Source organism: Eretmochelys imbricata, chromosome 5 (genome assembly GCF_965152235.1).
Source record: "Eretmochelys imbricata isolate rEreImb1 chromosome 5, rEreImb1.hap1, whole genome shotgun sequence".
Classification (NCBI taxonomy): domain Eukaryota; kingdom Metazoa; phylum Chordata; order Testudines; family Cheloniidae; genus Eretmochelys; species Eretmochelys imbricata.
The window spans coordinates 134,262,088-134,284,762 of NC_135576.1; the positions used below are offsets into that span (position 1 = coordinate 134,262,088).

Below are 22,675 nucleotides of genomic sequence, written 5' to 3' on the forward strand. Positions count from 1 at the left end.
TAGTAAAATGTACCTTCTTGAGAATTGAAAAATTGTTTTTAAGTTAAAGAAAATAGCTTTTGTAAAAAACCACATTTTGTTAATGTTTCTGTTAATTTATCTCATTCTCTAAGGCAGAAATGTAACATTGTTAATTATTCCATTGTTAGTTAATGGCTCCCATTCTCGGTCAATGCCCGCAGGAGGGGGAAAAAACCTGTAAAAGTTTTAAAGCCCCTACAATGCCAGAGTGATGTAAAGCCTTACAAATGACAGTAAGGGAATCAGCTAGGAAGATCTATGTGCTTTCTCACTTTTTTTCCTGTGCCAAAGTGGCACAATAGGGTTAGATTTTTTTCACCTCCCCCTTTTTTTAAAAAAAAAAAAAAAAAAAAAAAAAAAACTTTACCAAGTAATCAATAAAATGTCAGGATAATCAGAACCAAGCACTTCCCAAAGTACCCAGCTAGGTCCGGGACAATGATTAGCAAACCCGTATGACTTCCATGTGTGAAAGTCTGAGCAAGTTAAAATGACAGTCTAATTTTTTTTTCCTGTTTGGTGTTCTCTAATGTAATTTAAATGAAAATCCAGGATTATAACTGAAATGCAGGGTATTAGTTACCAAGTATTTGTAACTTTCATGTGTTTAGGAAATGCTTAATTGTTGTGACTTTTTTCTGTTTTGTAGTTTAAATAATTTACCAAAACAATTGAAACTGGTGTGATTATAGTAGATTATTTTGACAAATAAAATTTGCAGAATTGTGTGTTTGTGTGTGTGCGCAGAATCCCCCCAGGAGTAATAGAGAGATGAACCAGGGTTCCACAGGTTCAAATGCAGGTCCCATAAAGTATCTAAGTACCAGGTTGAGGTCCCAAGTTGGAGTAGGATCCTTAACCTGGGGGTAAAGTTTCCTGAAACCCTTAATAAAACTGGAGGACACTGGGGGAGCAAACACAGAAAACCCCTCTAGTGGGAATGAAATGCTGATCTAGCAGCCTGATGAATCTTAATATAACTCATTGATAAACCCAATATTTTGAAATACAGCAGATAACCCAAGATGACTGAGAGCAGCCAAGATTCAAGCACAAGGAGGTGATGCTGACATCGGTGGTTGAACTTTTTCCATTTCTGAAGATATGTAATTTGAGTTGACTCCCTTCTACTATTTTAGTAATACCGGATGTACTCCTGTTGAGCAGATGGATTCTAATCCAGTGAACCATCTAGGAGCCATGCTTGGAGACAGAGGGCCCCCAGGTTGGGGTGAAGCACCCAACTTGCATCCTGGGAGAGGAGATGAGGGGACAGCAGTAAGATTGAATCCCAGTTGCACACACGGGTGAAGCAGATTAAGAATACCAAGCTTGCCTCGGCCAAGCTGATACTATGAGGATAACCCTAGCCTTGTCCTGTCTGATTTTATTCATCTGCCAGAATTAGTGGTGTCAGAGGAATGCGTACAACAGGCCCTTCAACCAGAGAAAGAGAAAAGCATGTCCCAAAGAGAGGCAACCTAAGCTTCCTCTTGAGCAGAAAAGGGAGCACTTCTTGTTGCTGAATGTGGTAAATAGGTTCACCTTGGGAAGTCCCCACCTCTGGAGTGTCCTGTGAAGAAGTTGAGAGTCCAACTCCCTTTCGTAGCCCTTGGAGAAGCACCTGCTGAGCATATCTGCTGTGACATTCTTGGCTCCAGGAAGGGAGAGGACTGAGATCTGAATCTGATGGGCTATACACCAGTTCCACAATTTTATAACTTTGGCGCCCAGGGAGGGGATCTTGCCATTATCCGTCATGATCCTGATGGATTTGCCCTTGATGAGACATATGAATGGAAGACAGGCATTCCTGTCAGCACTGAGTTCCAACAGGAGACTGGCTTCCTGAGACAACCATCTGCTCCAAGTTAGGGTGGGGAGCACATCTTAATACCCTCACAACAGTGATGTATCCATTGCCACAGTTATTGTCAGAGCTGGGTGGATGAAAGGGACATCTGCACACACAAAGAGTTGATTCTTCCACCAGTCCAGGGAGTCATTTACCTGGATGGGACTTGTCTGTCCAAGCTGTCTTTGGTTGAGGAATTGTTCCTTCTGAACCAGCCCTGAAAGCGGCGGGGGAAGTTCAACCCTTGACTACAAGAACGCCTATCTCCTGGTTCTAGAGAGGGAATTATAGCTGCCAGAGTCACCATCCTGAACTTTGGAGGCTTTACAAATTTGTTCGGTTGTTTTTAGATCTGAGGTCAGACCCCCACCTTCCATCCTTCTTTGGTACAAGATAATACTTTGAGTAAAACCCCTTTCCTGTGTGAGGGGATGGGATGTGTTCTGTTGCTCCTAAATGAAGACAGGAGTGTGCCTCATGGCTCAGTATAGTCTCATGAGAGGGGTCCCTGAAGATGGACAGGGTGGGGGGGATGTGAAGTGGATGGTGCTCACCCACTTGTTTTGTTGTAACATATCACCAGGCCTGTTTGAAATGGGAAGGTGGGCTCCAAAAGAGGAGAGGTGGGTAAAAGGTTGCATTGCTTGCAAACTGGAGTGGAGGGAGGTCAAACCTGTCAAAAATGCTGTTTTAATGACAACTGGGCACTCACTAAAGGAGAGTGAGAAGCTCGTTTCCTCTGGAACCCTTGTCTCTTTCTAGTAGGTTTGGTGGCTCTGTGAAAACTAGAGAACTGAGCTGGGTGTGATCTCTGGGCAGCTTGAGACCTGCTAAATCTCGTTTGTAGGGGTGTCTATATCCAGAGACCTGAATGTTGCCCTGGAGTCCTTCAGCATGTGCAGGGACTCTTCTGGGGCTCCCAAGAAGAGCTTTTGATTGTCAGAGGGGGGGTCCTCAGCATATTCTGAACCTCCCTCAGAAACCCCAACGACTAGAGTCATGACACCCTGCACGTGACAAACACTGTGCAAATGAATCTAGCAGCAGCATCTAAAGCAGGGGTGGGCAAACTTCTTGGCCTAAGGGCCGCACTGGGGTTGCAAAACTGTATGGAGGGTCAGGTAGGGAAGGCTGTACCTCCCCGAACAACCTGGCCCCTGCCATCTCCCACTTCCAACCCCACCTCCCAGGACCCCACCCTCTAACCAACCCTACCTGCTCCCTGCCCCCTAACTGCCCCAACCCCTGACAGGCCTCCTGGGACTCCCACACCTATCCAACCCCCCTGCTCCCGTCCCCTGACCGCCCCCCCCAGAACCTCTGCCCCATTGAACCACCCTTTGCTCCCTGTCCCCTGACTTCCCCCTGGGACCCCGTACCCGTTATCCAACCCCCCCGCTCCCTGCCCCCTTACCATGCCACTCAGAGCGGCAGGACTGGAAGACACTGGGCCCAGCTGGAGCCCACTGTGCGGTAAACAACACCTGCAGGGGAGGAGGGATGACGGTGGAGGGGCGGGGGGCTAGCCTCCCCAGCTGGGAGCTCAAGGGCTAGGCAGGACGGTCCTGCAGGCCGGATGTGGCCTGCAGGCCGTAGTTTGCCCACCTCTGATCTAAAGACACTTGAAGAGAGGTTCTGGCTAATAACTGACCCTATTTAATGATGGCCTGGAAGTGTTCTCTGTGCTTCTGTGGAAGATGTTCAATAAAGAATGCAAACTTGTTGTAATTTGTGTAATCATACTTGGCCACAATTGGCTGTTTGCAGTCCAAAATTGGAGGGTTGCAGATGAGTATGCCTTTCATCCAAAAAGTCAAACCTTTCCTGGTTCTTACCTTAAGGAGTAAACCTGGAGCAATACCACTTACCCCACTCTTTTACAGCATCCATTACAAGGGAATTGGGGTGAGGGACAGCAGGAGAACAAATATCCTGAGTCCCTGGGATCAAAATAATAATTCTCATCTGCCTGTTTATACGTTGGCAGGATGGTGACGCCACAAGGTCACGTAGAGCAGTGCTACTCGAAGTGGTGGTCCGCAGACCGGTGCCGGTCCGTGACCTGTCGGCTGCCGGTCTGCTTGCACATTGGGGGAAAAAAAATTGCCAGTCCTCCACATCAGCTAGGTTGAGAAGCACGGGTGTAGAGCACAGGCATGGTTGGACAGACGCTGCCAATGGAAAATCTCTGCCCAAGGGCTTGAGAGGCATGTATGCAGGTGCGGTGGAGCACACACAGGGCCACTATTAAAAGAAGAACAGAGTTTCCCCCTTGGCCAATAGAGGGGACCAGTTTACAGTGAAGCAAGGAAGTGTGTGACTGATTTAAGCACCTACGTTCATTGGCTCTTATTTAGAGCTGCATGAGGCTGTGTGAACTCTCCCTGCCACACAGCTAAAGGAGAGGCTATTGCAGGTCTTCTTTGACTCCTATGTACCAGAGTTTAAGCATGTTTGGGCCCAACCCTGCAAACACATCTCTTCAGGGCATTCTCCTGGGAGTCAGGGCTAGCAAGTTCTGGGCCCATGGGAGTTTTGCAGGACAGCGCCCTCAATTCTCTCTTTCAGTTGTTGCAGTGCCTTTTAGATACAGCCATTTTTCTTTCTTTCACTTGGAAAATGGTTGAGTTCAGAGACTGGACCTGGCATGCAGCCCTGTTCCCACCCATTCCCCAGCAGACGGACTCCCCTTATCGGAGTGCAGGTGAAAGCCGGCTCCCGCCTACCCCCTTGCTTTCTGTTCACATAGCATCAGAGGTGGGAGCTGTCAGGGCCAGGCCTGTAACTGACCCACACCTTCCCTGCAGGGCCAGAAGCCTGACACTGCAGTGCACAGTGTTGGGGTACAGGGCAGTGGCTGGGAAGCTGTTGCAGACACAGTGGGTGGGACAGCGTGGAAGGAGCTGCAATGAGGCATGACTGAAGGAGGCAGAAGAGGGGGTGGATGTGCACTTTGGATGGTACAGAGAGGAGCAGATGAGGCAGCAGAGCCCAGCAGTAGGCAGAGGCTGAGCCAAAAGTGGCTGGAAGCAATGGGGCATCCAGGCAGGTAGGGAAGTCAGGACAGGAAAATGATGTGGGTGCCCCTGTGGTGAGGGGGGCAGGGGGACAGGATGGGACTGGGGGAGGCCAGGGAAGGGGAAGTTGCAGGTGTTAAGGCAGGAGCGGACATGGGACAAAGCTGAGATAGTGCAGAGATGGCTGCAGGTTTGGCAATGGGCTGCATGTACAAGGAGGAGAAGGAAGCCTCACAGACAGATAAGGGCTTCAAGCCTCTTTAATGGGAAGGTTGGAGAGTGTCAAGCTGTTTGGGGCAAGCAATGGGCCCAAGTCTCCGGCTGGGCCCAACGGATTTGTGCCAGAGTTAACATGACTCTGGGCTGTCACTCCCTGTGTGCAGTGCGGCCCTACAGGGCCGTGCAGCCCTACAGTGCCCTGTGCAGTGCAGTGTGGGCCTATGACATCCAGTATAGTGCAGTGCAGGCCTACAGTGCCTTGTACAGCAGGGCAACCCTAGACCACCACGTGCGGTGCACTGAAGGCTTGTGGCAACCAGCGTAGTGCAGTGCAGGCCTCCAGAGCTCTATGCAGAGCGGTTAGCTGTTAATAGTAAGCCAGAGGAGGGGAAACGTCAGGGGAGATATTAACCTCAGCTTTAGAGTCGTGGAGCTTGAGGTGACCCCAAGGAGAAGACGGCAGCATCAGGCAGAGCCTGTCCAGGTCTCCGGTACTGGCTTTATGGCAGGGACGCTCCCTGACCCAGCCCTTGTGCAGGGGGCAGAGATGTTCTCACAGTAGCCACGTGGATTTTCAGCACCCACTTGCCTTCAGTGCCTATCTCACACTTCTGGGAGACTAAGGCCTAAAACAGTGAGGCTGGCAGTCTCATTGCCTATGTGCCCTGGGAGGCACGTCCTGGGCAGAGCTCCCCTGCATTGCCCTCCTCCAGGAAGCACGGAGAGCACTGTGTGACATAATCCCGTCCCTTGTTAGTGCAGTGTGCTGTCCTTTGACATCACCCCTTGTGCCCACAGGCCTTCATGCCAGCATGCAGCCTGATCTCCCTGGGGCCGGATCAGGAGCGCCAGAAGCTCACTAGAAGTGCAGTGGTCACTGGTGCCTGAACTGCGGCCCCACCCCCACTCCTTCCCCCAGGGCCCCACCCTCACTCCACCTCTTCCCCCCAAGGCCCTGCCAGCCGCTTGCTCTTCTCCACCGCCCTTAAGACAGGAAAAAAGCGGCTATGCCCTCCCACTTTTAAAAGTGATGGGAGCCATGGCCTCTGGCCCCCCCGTTCCGGTGCCCCTGGTTTGGATTAGCCCCTGTAGAGGACAGGGGCTGCTATCCAGCCTGCCCTGGGGGCTTTCTGCTGCACCAGAACAAGGGGAGGTAGTGTCCAGCCTGCAGCAGGAGTTCATTGCTCTCATGACCCTCCCCACTAAACACTCTTTTTGTGGGGGCCAGGGGAAGAGCAGCAGCAGGGGCCAGTTCCCCTCTGGGTGTCGTGATGGTTCCTCTGAGATAGGGGCTACGGCTGAGGGCTCCACTCCATACAGCACTTGTCTGGCACTGGCAGCCGTCCCCACCTGCCACGGAGGGCAAGGCCACTGCAGCTGCAGTCCAAGCACAGGCTGACGGCAGGCCCCATGCGTAAAGCCACAGGCCTGCAGGATGCAGGGGAGTCACAAGGAGGCTGCAGCCCTGCTCCAGCGCCCTTGCGGTGCGCAGGGGAGTCACAGGGAGGCCGCAGACCAGAGCCTTTCCTGCACGGCTCCAGCCTCAGTCTCCTCGGACTTGGCTGCAGCTCTAGAAGCACCTTTAACCTGGGAACACCTGCCGTGAGAGAACTGTAGAGCAGCCAAGCAGATCCACATGCAGCACACAGCCACCCGCCTGCCGTCCTACGGGAGCCAGAGGAAGTCTGCACTGCTTTCACCTCCTTTTCCCCAATGCAAAACATAAACGAGTCGTTCTCGTGAGGCAGCAGGGCGTCTGCCGCAGGCACAGTGCATGCCATGGCTGCAGAGTGGGCCTGTCACCTCAGTACCTGCCCGAGTCCATGCAGATGTTTTTAATCTCCAGTTCTAGCTGTTTGATTTGGATGTCCCTCTGGCTAACCAGCTCTCGCAGTCTCCGGATTTCTTCCTGCTGGCGGTAAAACATCTGCAGCAGCTGTAAAGCAAACAGCATTCTGTTTATTTCTGTTGTGCCCCAGCTGGGTCTAGGCAAAATGCACATGAACGTCTCTGCTCACCTGCAGCTCTACAGCACCAGAGCAAAAACCAGGGTGCCCAGACCCTCCCAAAGCAGCTAGGCACTGCTGCCACTACCTGACAGCTTAGACTAGGTACCTTGCCCTGGCCAGGTCCCAGCAAAGCTCTACGTCCGAAACACACAGGAAAGGAAAGAGACAGAAGAATATGCATTTCTTTTCATCCCAGCCCCACCCGCAGGCAAGGTGACTCCAATCCACCAATGGGCTGGTTGCTAAAACACTGCCCTGGCACTCAGGACACCTGGGTCCAATTCCAGGCTATGCCACTGACTCCCCGTGCGCCCTTAGGCAAGTCAGTCAGGGTAAGTCTACACTACAAAATTAAGTCGACCTAAGTTACATCAATGTACAGCCACCAAAGTAATTAAATCGCTTTTACACATCCACACTACGCTCCTTGTGTCAGCAGTGCGCACCCTCACCCGGAACGCTTGCATCGATTTAACTGTGAGTGTGATGGCTTCTGAAAGGCATCCACACACAACGTAAGCAACACGGTGTCTACACTGATGCTGCACTGACCTAACTACATTGACCGAAGCACTACACCTCTTGCGGAGGTGGAGTATTAAATCAGTATAGTGGGTGAGTTACATCGGTGGGACGTACATTTTAAGTGTAGACACTGAGGGCCTGTCTACACTACAAAATTAGGTCAATTTACATTAGGTCCACCTACAGCCACTGCAGTAATTCAATTGGCTGTTGCGGTCCACACGACCCTCCTTCTGCTGGCAGTGTACGTCCTCACCAGAAGAGCTTGCACTTACTGAAGTGGGGCACTGACAGTCGGAGTGTGGGGCACTGACAGTCGTGCAGAGCTCGCCTGCCAGAGCCCTCTCGCCCCAGGGCTGACAGCCAGAGACCAAATGTGAAATCATAGCAGCCATGAAACCGACAAGAATGTCAATTTCACTTCTGGTAGGCTCCCTGCTGTGAAAGGGAGCCCTGGGACTGGCTGACAGCCCAGGGCGGGTTCCAGCTGCGAGCCCTGTGCAGGGCTGACAGCCAACAGGCAATGGAAATAACACAGTGTCTACACTGACCCTGACAATGACATCCACCTAAGGGCTATGCCTCTCACAGAGGTGAGGTTATTAAGTCAGCGTGGTAGGCGCTTTACATCTGTGGGAGCTATATTTTAGTGTGGACACTTGGAGAGTTAGGTCGACGTAAGCTGCCTTATGTTGACCTAACTCTGTAGTGTAGACCAGGAGATCTGTAGATCTGTAGAGTGTAGACTGTAGATCAGTCTCTCTGGGGCTCAGTTCCCATCTGTCCAATGGCCATGGTAACCATTCCTTTGTCTGTGTACATTGTGAACTCCTGGGGGGTAGGGACATGGACAGGTCTTGGCCAGTGCTAGTTGTGTGCCCGGCATGCTGGCAGTGAAGTGGGGGGTTTCTTTAGCTCTGCTAATGCACCCAAGTCCCACACTGCAGACCTTTGGCATTGTTTTTCAGTTCAAAACATTCTGCAGTTTGCATGCTTTGCCAGCTGTATGTAATTCTCCCCCCATGCCCATATGCTTTCCCACAGCCAGACCTCGTTCTCGGTTTTGGGTGGAGGACACTCGAATAAGTCGAAGCCATTTGAAAGCCGCATTTGTCTGTCTTCCTGCAATCTTTCTTCCACTTTTTTCTGGCCTCTCTTTTCTTGGATCCCACTTTGCTTCTGAATTTCCTTCATTGCCATTCTTTCTGTCCTGTCCTGGTACCAGTTTGATTCTGTGGACCGCAGTGATGGTTCTTTCTTAGGAAATTGTGGCAAGGAATTCAGGATTTCAGAGCCTGGTTTCAAAGATACCAGGACAGGACCTACAATGCAAGTAGGTGAATGGTTAGCACACATCCCATCAGCACTGAACAAAACACAGGAGATCTGTAGGTTCAAATAATCAGGCTCAAGTGTGGAGTTATTTCCAAAGGCAATACACAACAGAGATGGCTCTGCGCCACTCACAGTAGAGATTTGTTACTGACATGTTTTTCCCTCTGCCATGGTTTTCCAATAGCCAACGGGTAAAATAGCTAATGACATTGTGTGTCTACACCAGACAATCCAATCAATGTTTGACTCTCCTCTTTCTGCAAGCCTGACCTTTGTTAATTCCATTCAGCCATTCCTGCGCCGAGAGTGCTGGCTGGGCTCCAGCTGTCAGTGGGTAGATGTCTTCCTGGTACAACTCCGACTGCAAATACACAGACAGCACAGTCACAGCTGCCCCTGCCAGCTATGGACAGCTTCAGCATGTCACTGGGAAGCAGAATTTTCAGCCTGAGAGAATAGCCATGGGAGCATTTCACAATGACTGATCCCAACAGCCCCGTTTTGTTTTATGACCTTCAAATTTGCCATGAAAATTTACTAGGCCTGACACCAAATCCATGTGGCTCCCCTCTACTAGAAGGAGGGTGACAACAAAATAGCCGGAGACATTCCTCTCCTTTGCTCAACACTTACTTGCATTGGAAGAGGGGAATTTTGCCAGACACTTTTTAGTTCATTTCAGTTAGACTGTTATTTATGCAAGCACCATATGAAGGGGGAATCCAGCCACCACTGGCGTTAGTGACAAAGTTCCCATTAACTTCAGTAGGGTCAGGATTTCAGCCAGGGTGGATATTAAAGACAAAGCACAAGCAGGAAGGAGTTGGATGGTTTGAAAGTGCTGGAGTAGTGTGATACACTGTACCTCAAAATGGCACCCTGCAACCCCCATATTCATTATTCACATATGGCTGTGATATTTCATACAACGCATGCCATGTAAGGTATCATATGAAAGGTCATGATCTCCTGAAACCTGTTCTTCTGTCCAAATATGTATATCGTCATTAGTGTGTATGAAGTTATGAGATTTTGCTGTACGGTTGTTACTGAAATATGTTGTAAGTTCGCTAGTGACATACGGAGAAGGCAAACCGCGCCCAGGAGGGTGCTCAGTGACCATTAATCAGCAGGGGAGTTGTAATCAAGGGATTTACAATCCATGACAGCTGCCCAAGCACCACACAATGGGGACTGCTCAGCTCTATGACCAGCTGCACAAGACCACACCAGGAGATTGCTCCACCCAGTGACTCAGCAAAGCTCACCAAGACAGGTCTCGGCAAGTGTCTTCTCGGCACCAGGACTAAGGATATAAAACAGAAAACAGTTGCAATATGCCTTTGCCTTTCTCCTCCCCCACCTACGCTGGAAGCAACAGGAATGCCGAGAAGACAATGGTCATATGAGGAGACTGGTCCAGGCTTAAGAGAAGCCTGTGCATTAAGAACTGTAACATCCAGTGAGGTGAGAAAATTGCTGATCTAAATACTACTTAATGTAATAAGGTTTAAGATTTAGATTGTGTGTTTATCTTTTATTTTCTTCAGGAACTTTCTCTGATCTTTTATGCCTGCCACTTGTAATCACTTCAAATGTATATGTCTGTAGTTAATAAATCTGTTTTATACTTTACCTAAGACAGTGTATTTTGTGTGAAGTGCTTGGGAAACCCCAGCTCAGTTTACAAAGCCTGGTGCATGTCCTCTCCACACTGAGGGACCAGCCGACTGCACAATGCTGCCATAGGCTTATGAACTGGGCTGGCTGGGTAATACGCACATATGCCCCTCCTTCGCCTTGCACCCCGAAGCTGTACCTCTTGCCCTGCCTGGTTAGAGCCTGACCAGTTTATAAACGGGGCTGCAGCTTCCGCTGTCAGAACGTATTTATCAGTGTCTTCTACACCAGAGCACACGCAGTGTAGACAGCCTGGTACCGGTGGTAACCGTGCTCGATCAGGTCATGCCACCCTTCTTATAAATGGCTCTTTGGGGAGGCTGTGTCTGAGAACGTTCACAGCTAGGCAGTTCTCAAGCCATTCACACTCATTTCAGTGACTCCATCCCCACACAAGGTGACACAGGGGACCACCAGGCAGGAGAAGAACAGTTCCTGCATTCTGAAGCATGGGCCCATGAGGATGTGTCAGGAGGGAACAACCTGTGCCAAACCCCGGGCTGGTGAGAATCAGCTCAGGGCTGCTACTTCAATGCAGATTCCCCCTTTACCTCAGCTGAGCACCTGGCTCCAAGGCAGTCTCAGAAAGGAGCAACCCTTCTGCCAGTGGCCTTGGCAGCAATCAAGGGCTGGGGATGCACTTTTAAAGGCTTTTTTTCTAAAACTTAAATTACTCCACTTGGAGCCCCAAACCAGTAACCTGGGAGCCTATAGGTAGATCTATAGCACTCCGGTGCCTTTGATAGGCAATTTATTCCCCATTTCCAGAGGGTTTTCAACAGGAAAACTTTACGGAAGAAAGGGAAGGGAAATGACAGGGTGAACTTGTATAAACCTTATCACGTACCGATTTCTATCACCACTACCCTAACGTGCAGGAGTCACAGTCCCAAACTAAACCCACCCGCAGAATGAGCCATCCCCTCTGAACAGCTGCTCTCCATCAGCTGGTCAAACTGCTGCACTGCTCCAGCCTCTGGGTGTGGTCGAGAGCTCGCAGCATGCTGGGACAGCTACTCCACTCCGCCCGTAAACACCAGCTCTCCGCTGAGGACCAGATCCCCACAGCTGCTCCGCTCCCTCCGCAGGGTACAGCTGCTTCTTTCAGCTCAGCTCTTTCAGAAACGAATGACCCTCCACAGACGCCCTACCCCCCAGAGAAGTACAGCAGCCCAGAAGCATACACTCTCTTTCCCTACTCCTGGCTTTCTCCAGGTCCTCTTACCCAACCATCACCCTCCATCAGGGTGACCCTGAGCCCAGTCATTGTCCAGGTTTTGCCCAGGGGGTCCCCAACGGGCTGATCTCCAAAACAGCAGCCCTGGGTACAAAACGTACCCCAATTATACCTCAATGTCCCCAAATGATGCACAGTTCCTGTATACACAAGGTGCTGCCTTGCCCTGTCAGCTCCCTGCTCTGGTCGGTTCTAGGCCACAGAGCTTACAAAGGAAACCCGCTCAGCCCGCGCCTCCCCCTCCCGGCTCAGTAGTGCACTATCAGGCACAGTGGCTGTGAGTGAGAGGGCTGCTGATGCACACCTACCCGGCGAGGCACAATCATAGAGACGGGCTCAATCAGGCTTTTGCCTGGGATCAGTTTGTAGAACCGGAAGATCTCGCAGGCCGACACGTCAAGGCCCCTCTTTGGCATGATTCCTGAGGAGAGAGCAGAAGAAATGGCAGGTGGGGTTTGTAACATCGCCCTTCCACCAGCAAACATCCCATGTGGGCGTATTGACCCTCCCGCCGGACACATGCCTCAGAGGGCAGGTACAGCCCCTTCTCTTTTCAAGTGACATTACAAAGAGCCAGCTGGCTTGTACTGGACAAATGGCTGTGGGACCCTGGGGGGAATTCCCATCTCCCTAAGTGATACAGTATGTTTGGTTGAGAGCTGGATTCCTTCTGAAGCAGACAGGCGTCAAGCACCTGATGATGGGCTACCTTGGCTGCACAGACATGGAGAGGGGTAGGGGAGTCTGCACCCCCGACTGCCAGTGATCCCACTTCAGGGACCAATCTTATTTATCGTTTTCATTAATGACTTTGGCACATAAAGTGGAAGTGTGATAATAAAAATTGTAATGGTCTCCACTCAGAGTCTGGTTGGGAAGCATGGCATAGTGGTCACAGCCACAACCCTGGACTGCCAAGGGGGTTGTGGGGAAGGGAGCCTGGGCCCTCCCACTCCATCAGGCTCCGACCCAGGGCCCCTTGGGCTACCAGTAACCTGGCAACCAAGACTACTTAAGGCTGTTCTCCCTCAGCCTCTTCCTCTCGTCTCCTCCCCTAGAGTCACCTCAGTCCAAGGCCTTCGCCTGGTGGGAAAATCAAATCAAAAGGAAGCAGGAGGTAGTCGCCACTGTCCAGGGCCACACGATACTTCCCTCTCTGTTTGTCTCTAAAGAGGGTCCTCCCTTTCTTTACGGAGGGCCCCTCTGGGCAGCTGCTTCAGAGCCGTTAGGTTTCGTTTTGCTCTGCTCTGCTGGAGCTACAGGCTGCAGGTCTGCTCACCTTCAGTGCTGCTCCCCAACTGAGCTAATTCGCTGCCTTTTAATTCCTCCAGCAGATGGAGCGTTTGCTGCAGGTGTGGCGGGGCGGGGCTGGCTGAGCCCAAAATGAGCCCGTATGCCCTTGTTGCTCAGTGTGGGGTTTGTACACCCCGTCACACACCCTCCCCCTCAAGATGGAGCCAGGGGAGTTGGGGCCATCCAATTGCTCCCCCCCTTCTCTAGAAAAGAAGTCAGCATTCTGGTGAGCTTTTCTATCTCGATGCTGAATTTGGAACACGTAGAGCTGGAGAGACAGGTACCAGCGTATCAGGCCGGGGGTTTGTGTCCTTCATGGTGTTTAGCCATCTTAACAGGACATTGTCGGTGATGAGCTTGAATGGGTTTCCCAGGAGATAGTATCGGAGCGAGTCTATGGCCCATTTTCTATGACAGAGTAGGCTTGTTCTCGTGGGAACAGCTTGCAGCTCAAATAGAGCACTGGGTGTTCCTCCCTCTTTATTTCCAGCACAGAGTCCCACATCGGAAGCATCTGTCGGCAAAATAAATTCTTTGGAGAAGTCTGGACTGAATAAGACTGGTTCTGTACAGAGGTGTTCTTTCAATTCTTGAAAGGCTTTGGACCAGTGTACTTTCTTGGAGCTGTCGTTCATGATGAGATCAGTGAGAGGAGCACGATTTTCAAGAACCTCAATACAAACTGGCAGTAGTAGCCAGCAGTCCCGAAAATCTCCTGACATGTTTCTTGTTGGTAGGTCATGGGGTGTCCTTGAGGGCTTGGAATTTATCTGTAAGAGGCTGGATCTGGCCTTTCCCCAAAATGTATCCCAGGTAGATGGTTTTCTCTTCTCCGATTGTACATTTTCCAGGATTTGCTGTTAGTCCAGCCTGTGCAGGGAGCAGAACACAGCCGCCAGTTGGGCCAGATGTTCTTCCCAGGTTCGGCCTTAGATGACCACATCACCAAAATAGACTGCAGAGTATGAGTTATGGGGCTGCAACACCTGGTCCATAAGGCGCTGGAATGTTGCAGATACCCCATGGAGTCCAAAGGGCATAGTTCGAAACTGGTAAAGACCGAAAGGAGTGGCAAAAGTGTTTTTTTTCTTGCGATTCTGGTGTGAATGGGATTTGCCGATACCCCTTTGTTAACTCTAAGGTGGTGATGTACTGATCTTCGCCCAGCCGGTCTAGTAATCCATCTACATGGGGCATGGGGTAGGCATCAAATCTGGAGATCACATTAGCCTTTCTGAAATCAATGCAAACCCAGACGGTGCCATCCGGCTTTGGGACTAATATGACAGGGCTTCGCCACTCGCTGTGGGATTCCTCAATGACCCCAAGCTCCAACATAGTCTGGACTTCCTGTTTTACCGCCTCACGCACTTTCCGGGGAAGCAGCCAGGGGTTCTCCCGGACGATCTGTCCAGGTTCAGTTTGGATGTGATGGTGCGTGAGGTGGTAGGGAGGAAAACACCATTGGGAAGGCTTTCACTAGGCACTGCACCTGGGCTCCTTGTTCAGGGCAAAGTTGTTCCCCCTTCTGTATAGCCTCTGGGGACAGGGCGTAAGGTACTTGGGGCCCCAGTTCTGGTTCTGGGGGGTACAGGGTTGATGAATAGACTTTCTTGTTCTTTCCATGCCTTCAGCAGGTTGATGTGATAGACCTGGGTGGGTTTCCGTTTGTCAGGTTGTCTAACCTCATAATTGACTGGCCTGAGTTGGTGCACAATTTCATAGGGCCCCTGCAACTTGGCCAATAGTTTAGACTCCATACTTGGGAGTAGAACGAGGACCTGATTGCCTGGCCTGAAAGTGCGTACCTGCGCTCCCTTGTTATAGGAGCCTTCCTGGGTTTGTTGGGCGGTGAGGAGATTTTCTTTAACCACAGCTCCCACAGTCTCCAGTCTCCCCCTAAGTCTCAACACGTACTGTAGGACATTCTGGGCTCTCAGAGTTTGTCCTTCCCACATCTCCCGGACCAGGTCGAGGATTCCCCGGGGCCATCTCCAATACAAGAGCTCAAATGGGGAGAAGCCTGTATGGGAGACTTCCTGAATGGCAAACGGGGGGGGGGGGGGGGGGGAATCAATTGATCCCAATGGCGGACGTCTTTTGCCATAAACCTTTTCAGCATCTGCTTCAGGGTTCGGTTGAAGCGTTCAACCAGGCTATCCGTTCACGGGTGATAAATGGAGGTCTGGAGGCTCTTTATTCTTAAAATCTCACTGACCTGTTTCATCAAGCGGGATGTGAAATTGGTACCTTGGTCAGTGAGAATCTCCTTGGGAACTCCTACTTGAGCAAAGACTTTCAAAAGTTCCATGGGAATAGTCTTTGCTTTGGTGTTACGTAGCTGGATTGCCTCCGGATAGCGAGTCGCAGAATCAGTTATCACCAATAGGTGTTTCGATCTGGCAGCACTTTTTTCCAGGGGGCCGACAAGCTCTCTCCCAATTCATCTGAAGGGGACATCGATGACCGGAGGAGGGACAAGGGGGGGCTTTCATCCCCCCTTTTGGCCTGACTAGCTGGCATTCCGGGCAGGAGTTGCAGAAGTTTTTTACTTCTTGAGGTATGCCAGGCTAGAAGAAGCGGTCTAAGAGCCGGGCCAGAGTTTTCTCCCGTCCAAGGTGGCCTGTGGAGGGGATGGCGTGGGCCAATCGCATGACTTCTCACCTATACGGCCGAGGGACAAGGAGTTGTGAATGGATTTCCCCCGTCCGATGGTCCTTTTCCAGCTGATATAAGCATTCCTCTTGGAGCTCAAAGTGTGGGTACTGCACAGCCCTGTGGGGATCTATGACCTCACTGTTAATCACTGGAAATTGTTCATATGCATGGGTCAAGGTCTTATCCTCCCTCTGGTCCTCCACAAAATCCATCTCTTGGGTCAGTAACTCCCTTCCAGGAGCAGGGTTTGTAACGTCTCCTGATTTGGTGGATCTTCTGGCAGCATTCTCTCGGTGGGAACCCCCCTCCCTGGGGTCCTGCTCCTCACCCAGTCCCACCAGGATCACGGGTAAGGGTTCCCTCCCTGCCTTGGTTCCCTCGGGCGCTTCCTCCGGGCTCCCAGGAACAGGTCTTCATCCCCTCAATAGGTCAGAAAAGTGCTCCCAATCCTGACCCAAGATAACAGGGTAGGCTTGGGTTGGGGCTTGCCCTACTACGAGGGGTCTCATGTTATCCCCTATGGTGACCTCTACCCAGGCACTGGGGTAGGATTTAATATCCCCATGAATGTACTACAGGAAGATGGTCTCTCCAAGGGCTTCAGGGTTGAGGACCAGGTCGTCCCGGACCAAGTGTTTGCTCACACCCCGAGGCTACTAGACCTATTACCTCAGTCCCATTTATTTGTACAGGAACTGTTAGTTTTGCTGGAGCGTGCTTCCGGGCACGGCTCCCTGCCGTCCATACTTGCCCACAGCTGTACTCCATATAGGGACATTCCTGATAATGGCGGCCTGGATGCCCACAAGAGAAACAGGCCTACATGGTTAGCCCTGAGACTGCTGGTGGGGAGGGCCCTAGGTCAGAGCCCTCCCACTCCACTGGGCTCTGACCCAGGGCCCCTTGGGCTACCAGTAACCTGGCAACCAAGACTACTTAAGGCTGTTCTCCCTCAGCCTCTTCCTCTCATCTTCCCACCTGGGGTCACTTCAGTCCAAGGCCTTCGCCTGGTGGGAAAATCCAAATCACAAGGAAGCAGGAGGAAGTCATCACTGTCCAGGGCCACACGATACTTCCCTCTCTGCTTGTCTCTAAAGAGGTCCTCCCTTTCTTCATGGAGGACCCCTCTGGGCAGCCGCGTCAGAGCCTTTAGCTTTCGTTTTGCTCTGCTCTGCTGGACCTGTGGGCTGCAGGTCTGTTCACCTTCAGTGCTACTCCCCAACTGAGCTAATTTGCTGCCTTTTAATTCCTCCAGCAGATGGAGCATTTGCTGCAGATGTGGCAGGGCGGGGCTGGCTGCGCCCAAAATAAGCCCTTGTTGCTCAGTGTGGAATTTGTACACTCCATCATAATGACACAAAGTTGGGAGGTACTCCCAGTATGGAGGAGGATCAGAATATCATTAAAGAAGATCTGGAGGACCCTGAAAACTGGAGTAATAGAAAAAGGATGAAATTTAATAGTGCAAATTGCAAGGTCATGCACTTAGGGACTAACAACAAAAATTTTTGCTATAAGCTGGGGACGTATACATTGGAAGTGACAGAGGAGGAGGAAGACCTGCATGTATTGGTTGATCACAGGATGACTATGAGCTGCCAATATGATGTAGCTGTGAAAAAGGCCGATGCACTCCTAGGTTGCATCAGGCAAAGTATTTCCAGTAGAGATAGGAAAGTGTTAGCACCATTATACATTCCTGGGGGAATTCTGAGCTACTGCCCATGCAGCTTTTGTGCAGAAATTAATGTTGTGCATGCAGAATTTCCTTTTTCGCTCCACGGAAATGAGGGTGTATGATCAAGGGCCTGGAAACACTCCCCTATGAGGAGTGACTGAACAGACTGGGTTTGTTATTTTGGAGAGGAACATGACAGAAGTCTATAAAACAGTGACTGGCCCAGAGATGTGCGATGGGGAGGTCCTGTTTTCTCTGTCTCAGAATGCAAGGCCAAGGGGACATTCAATGGCATTGAAAAGTGGGAAATTCAAATCCGATAAAAAGGATGCACTTCTTCCCACAACTTGTGATTAGCCCTGCGTTCACCCCACAACAGCCCTGAAAGGCTTACGGAAGCTGGAAAAGGCCAGTTATGATGGACCCCGCATGCGGGGATTAGGCTGGAGAAGCAACCCCTGACTGCAGCATGAAGCTCAGCTGAGCAGGTATGTGCTGGGCTAGTAAAAAGCCAGGAAGCGGCCAACAGAGATGGCTGCAGTGAGGAAGGCTACAGCCACCCTCTGTGCATGAGAGAGGGAAGGAGGGAATCCAGGTAGACAGGGTGGACTAGGCCCAGAGGCCCCTGTTGGAGGCCTGAGGGTCCTGCTACACCCAATCCCAGAGAGGAGCAGAAGAAAAATCCTCCAAGATTTTTGGAAGCAGTGGAAGCAGCCAATCAGAGGGGAAGCAGAGACAGGGTCAGTCAGTTGCTGTCTGGGCCTGCAAGAGAGAGTCCTGGGTTCCTGGCCTGGCTGGAAGAGCAGCGGGACCACAGACAGCTCAGTGCATACAGGGACCAGGGGAGCTAAGAAGGAGCTCCTGGCTGGCTGCTGGGGGTACGTCCCCATACCAGGGCCGGGAGAAGATAAAGACTGAGTCACTGAAGACCTGCCGAACAAACCATTGACTAAGGGGTGCAGGCGAGAGGTGGATGCCAACCCCATTACACCAGGGAAAGAGTAAGACCCCAAGAGCCTGACCCTGAGGGAAGGGCATTCCCAGAAGAGAGGCAGGTGGAGAAAAAAACCTGTGGGAGGCAAGTAGGAAGCAGCCCAGGGAGAGAGCATCAAGGTTGGGGACTGAGCAGGTCTTGGCTGAGTGCTGTAGGGTGCCTGGCTTGGAACCTGGATTTGTGGGTGGGCCCAGGTTCCCCTACTAGCCACTGACAGAGTGGGTGGGAAAAGCACACAGCAACCTGGCTGGAGCGGCAAGTCACTAAGAGGAAGCTGCAGCTCCTGGCGTGAGAGTGGGGCTGCAGAGTGAAGGAGGGGACAACAGGTCAAGGCATTGCACCTGGAAGAGAGCGAATCCCCAAAGCAGCCCCAAGGAGTGAGGGCCCCATGACAGGAACTCATTGCCACAGGAAGTCACTGAGACCCAGAATTTAGCAAGAGGGACTAGCCTTCTTTATGGCCAATAAGAAACTCCCAAGTTTTAATGGTAAAACACATTTTGGCAGGGCTCTTAAACCTCCTGCGTCAGGGCTGAAGCCAGTCTCTGAGTACTAGAGACCATGTGTGGGCAAGCTCTCTCACACGGTACTGGGGAGCACTTCCATACATTCTGGAGGGTGGAGTCAAGGCTCTGACCACTTCCTGCCCCTCTCCATTCACTTGTTCCTGGGGGCACAGCAGCTGCATGAAGTCTGCTTTGGTCAAGCAGGGGAGCTGTGTGTGTGAGTGGGGGAGGGTTATTATACCTCCCTACATGGGCACATTAGGGCTAGTCAAAATCGAGCTCTCAGTAAGAAGAGTTTAATCTCCCAGGCTTCGTGTGCTATTACTGAGCATAACATGGCAGCTGTGTGTTTCTGGGCATGGTCCTTACCCCAGCTCTGCCTGACTTTGGAAGCTGTCTGAACTACGCACTATATAAACCAGCATCCTTCTCCTGCTGCCACTCGATTCGACTAGACGCTGCAGAAAACAGTGCTTGGGGAAGATGAATGTGTACTCCATGATGAGATGCTGGCTTCCTCAAGTGTTGATCCAGTGTAGCATGGAACAGGTGCCCTGCTGCCACTCGATTCGACTAGACGCTGCAGAAAACAGTGCTTGGGGAAGATGAATGTGTACTCCATGATGAGATGCTGGCTTCCTCAAGTGTTGATCCAGTGTAGCATGGAACAGGTGCCCTGGCCACAGCATCTAATGAGCAATTCAAAGTAGGTGGCAGGAGCAAAAGCCAGAAACCTGTCTGTACAGACCTGTGGTATTATTTTGCCTGTGGAGATTATCTGCAGACAGCACAAACCCGGAGGTAGTTCTGTAATTTTACTAAGAATAATTGCCTTGAAATGTAACCACAGTGTGCTACAATTTTAAGCATTGCCCTTCTTGCATAAGGATCATATTAAGAGCTAAGAGTCCAACAGGAGATAAGTATATTTTAATTGGAGTAACTGGGACTGGCCCAGCTTTCAGCCACTCCAGATTTTCACCAAGTGCCTCAATGCAAAACTCTCTCTAACTGCAGGGGTTGATTCTCCTCTCACTCTCGTCAGTTTTATACTGGTGTAACTGCACTCATCTTAATGGAGTTACACCCTGATTTGCACCCTGCATGTGAGAGCCCATCAGGCCAATGACCTTAACATCCATGCATAGCAGCCAGTGCCTGGCACTGCACATTCCTGCCCTGCAGGAGACTCATTCAGTCTGCATCAGAAAGATGAAGGACTGAGCTGGCTCTGCCAGAGATGTGGGGATTGCAGAGCTGAGGCTCAGACCACTACATCATCCTCTGCAGAAGATTTAAAGTCTCCAGCAGCAGATCCTGCACTGTGCCTCAGGGGAGCAGAGAGGGTTGGGCAATGCAGCAGGTGATCAAAGGAAGCCATTGGAGCAGCCCTGTCAGTCTGCATCCTGCAACAAATGCACAGTCCTGACTACCCAGTCTGCAAGGTGGTGAACAGTGCAGTGCTCCCGCAGCCCAGTGCGCCCGCAGGCCCACTCACCTCCATGGCAGTGCAGAACAAACATTAGCCCACACAACAAGTCCCCACATTTGTTTCAGAGCACATCGAAGGGAGAGGTGGCTGGGGTGGCCAGATCCCTGCTCGCAGACTCCAGGGTGCAATAGCCATGCCAGGCAATTAGCCAGTTGCAGTAGTAACTGGAAAAACACACCCAAGAAAACAGCAAGAAGCAGGGTGGGGCAGGCTGCAACCTGCTCGGCAGCATGGCTCTGCCTTTGTACAGGTGGAGCAACCTTTGTACAGGTGTTTGGCTGGGGCTGGATGTGGCCCTAAGTCCTCCACTGATGAGCCTTCTTTAGTCCTGAACTACTGCTGAGTGTTTAGAGCAGCTTCATTTACTTTTAAAGTTAATAAATCCTCCTGTCTAAGGCGCATTTGATCTGATTTAAAAGGTGGCTGCTCCTTGTCTTGACCCCAAAGTCAGCTCAGTGTATATTTCCCCCGCTACATTCAGTGGACTAGATTTTGGTAACACTGGAAAGGTCTTCTTGACAAATACATTTGACAGCATTTCTTGATGAGGTTACAAGTTAGGCTGATAAAGGTAATTGTGTTGATGTACTGAAAGTCGTGAGAGGTCTCTGACTTAGTACCACATGCTATTCCGATTAAAAGCTAGCACTATACAAAATCAATATGGCATATATTGAATAGATGAAAAACCGGCTAACTGATAGATCTCAAAAGCAATTGCAAATGGAAAATTGTCACCCAGTGGTGTGGGGCTCCACGGGGATGAGTTCTCAGCACAATTCTATTCGCTATTTTAAACAATGATCTGGAAGAAGTTATAAAATCTTTGCAGGTAAAATTTACAGATGACACAATTGGTGGAATGGTAAATAACAGTAAGGAGAGGGCAGTTCTACAAACCAACCTGGCTTGCAGTAAACTGTGTCTTAATATAACCAAAAGCAAGGTCTTACACCTAGGAACAAAGTCAGATGGACGGGGAAGCAGTGATGCTGAAAAGAACTTAGGGGTCATGCTGGAAACCAACTGAACACGTGCTCCAAGTGCCAGGATGTGGCCTGAAAAGCTAATGTAGTCCTGAGACATGATAACAGGGGAATATCATGTAGCAATAGGGCAGTGCTGTTACTTCTGTACACATCACTGGGGATACCATTGCCCCAGATTTAAAATTGAGGAAGATTTAGGGAAGAGCCATAGGAATAATCTGAGGACTGGGAACCAAGCTTTCCATTAGAGGCATCAGTTCAATCTAATTAGCCTATCGAAAAGATGGTTAAAAGACTATTTAAACACTGTCTGTAAGTCCCTGCTTGAGGAGAAGATGGCTGATACTGGAGAGCTCTTTAGTGTAGCAGGCAAAAGCACAAGGAGATCCCAGACTGGAAGCAAAGTCAGCAAAGTTCAAACTAGGAATAAGACGCACATTTTAACAGCAGGGGTAAATAGCCACTGAAGCAGTTTCCCAAAGATATGGGGGATTTTCCATCATTTGCAGTCTTTATATCAAGACTGGATGACTTTCTAAAAGATCCGCTCTAGCTCAGCTGGGAGCTCTTGGGGGTGGGAGGGGAGGGACAGGGACGACTGCAGGGCTCACTGGGCAAGGTTTTCTGGCTGGGTTCTGGTGGGGTTCAGATTAGATGATCATAACAATCCCTTTTGGTTTTAGGAGTCTATGGATCTGTGATTTACAACAGTGTAACACTGAGTGAGAGCAGAACTGGGCCCCCTGTCTTCTCACCAAAACCCATGGTATTTTGGGCCAGTCCTACACTCCCACTGGATTCCCTCAGGGTGTGGGATTGGGCCCCTAGTGAGATGACACCTATATGATAAAAACTCACCGATTCCTTTCTGTGGTAGATGGGAGCGGTATTCCATCAGGTAGTTCAGATGCGGCTTCTCAGAGCTTATCTCATAGTATCGTATGTTCCCATCTCCCTAGAGATGACAAGAGAGAACACAAGGCATTGCTTAGCCCCTGCAGAAGAGGGGGAGCCCAAGGTGGTCACCTGGTTTACCTTCTCTAATGCCCATTGGTCTTTTAAAGCGCTATCATATTACCTTGTATTTGTTTCCTCTCTAAACTAAACCGTCCCAATCTTTCCAGTCTCCTTCCATATAAAAGTATTTTCCTAGCCTCTAACATTTTT

The 22,675-nt window shown here is 50.6% G+C and overlaps 1 protein-coding gene across 1 annotated transcript in view; it reads right to left on the minus strand.

Annotated features, from left to right (window-relative positions):
• Window positions 1-6,916: 6,916 nt before the first annotated feature.
• CORO2A (coronin 2A) overlaps window positions 6,917-22,675 on the minus strand; it is a 45,002-nt gene continuing 29,243 nt past the window's right edge. The window contains exons 7-11 of the mRNA XM_077816536.1: window positions 22,367-22,463; window positions 12,207-12,319; window positions 9,252-9,342; window positions 8,697-8,968; window positions 6,917-7,048 (exon numbers count right to left, since the gene is read on the minus strand). Coding sequence (XP_077672662.1) covers window positions 6,917-7,048; window positions 8,697-8,968; window positions 9,252-9,342; window positions 12,207-12,319; window positions 22,367-22,463 — 705 coding nt within the window. The remainder of the gene's footprint in view (window positions 7,049-8,696; window positions 8,969-9,251; window positions 9,343-12,206; window positions 12,320-22,366; window positions 22,464-22,675) is intronic.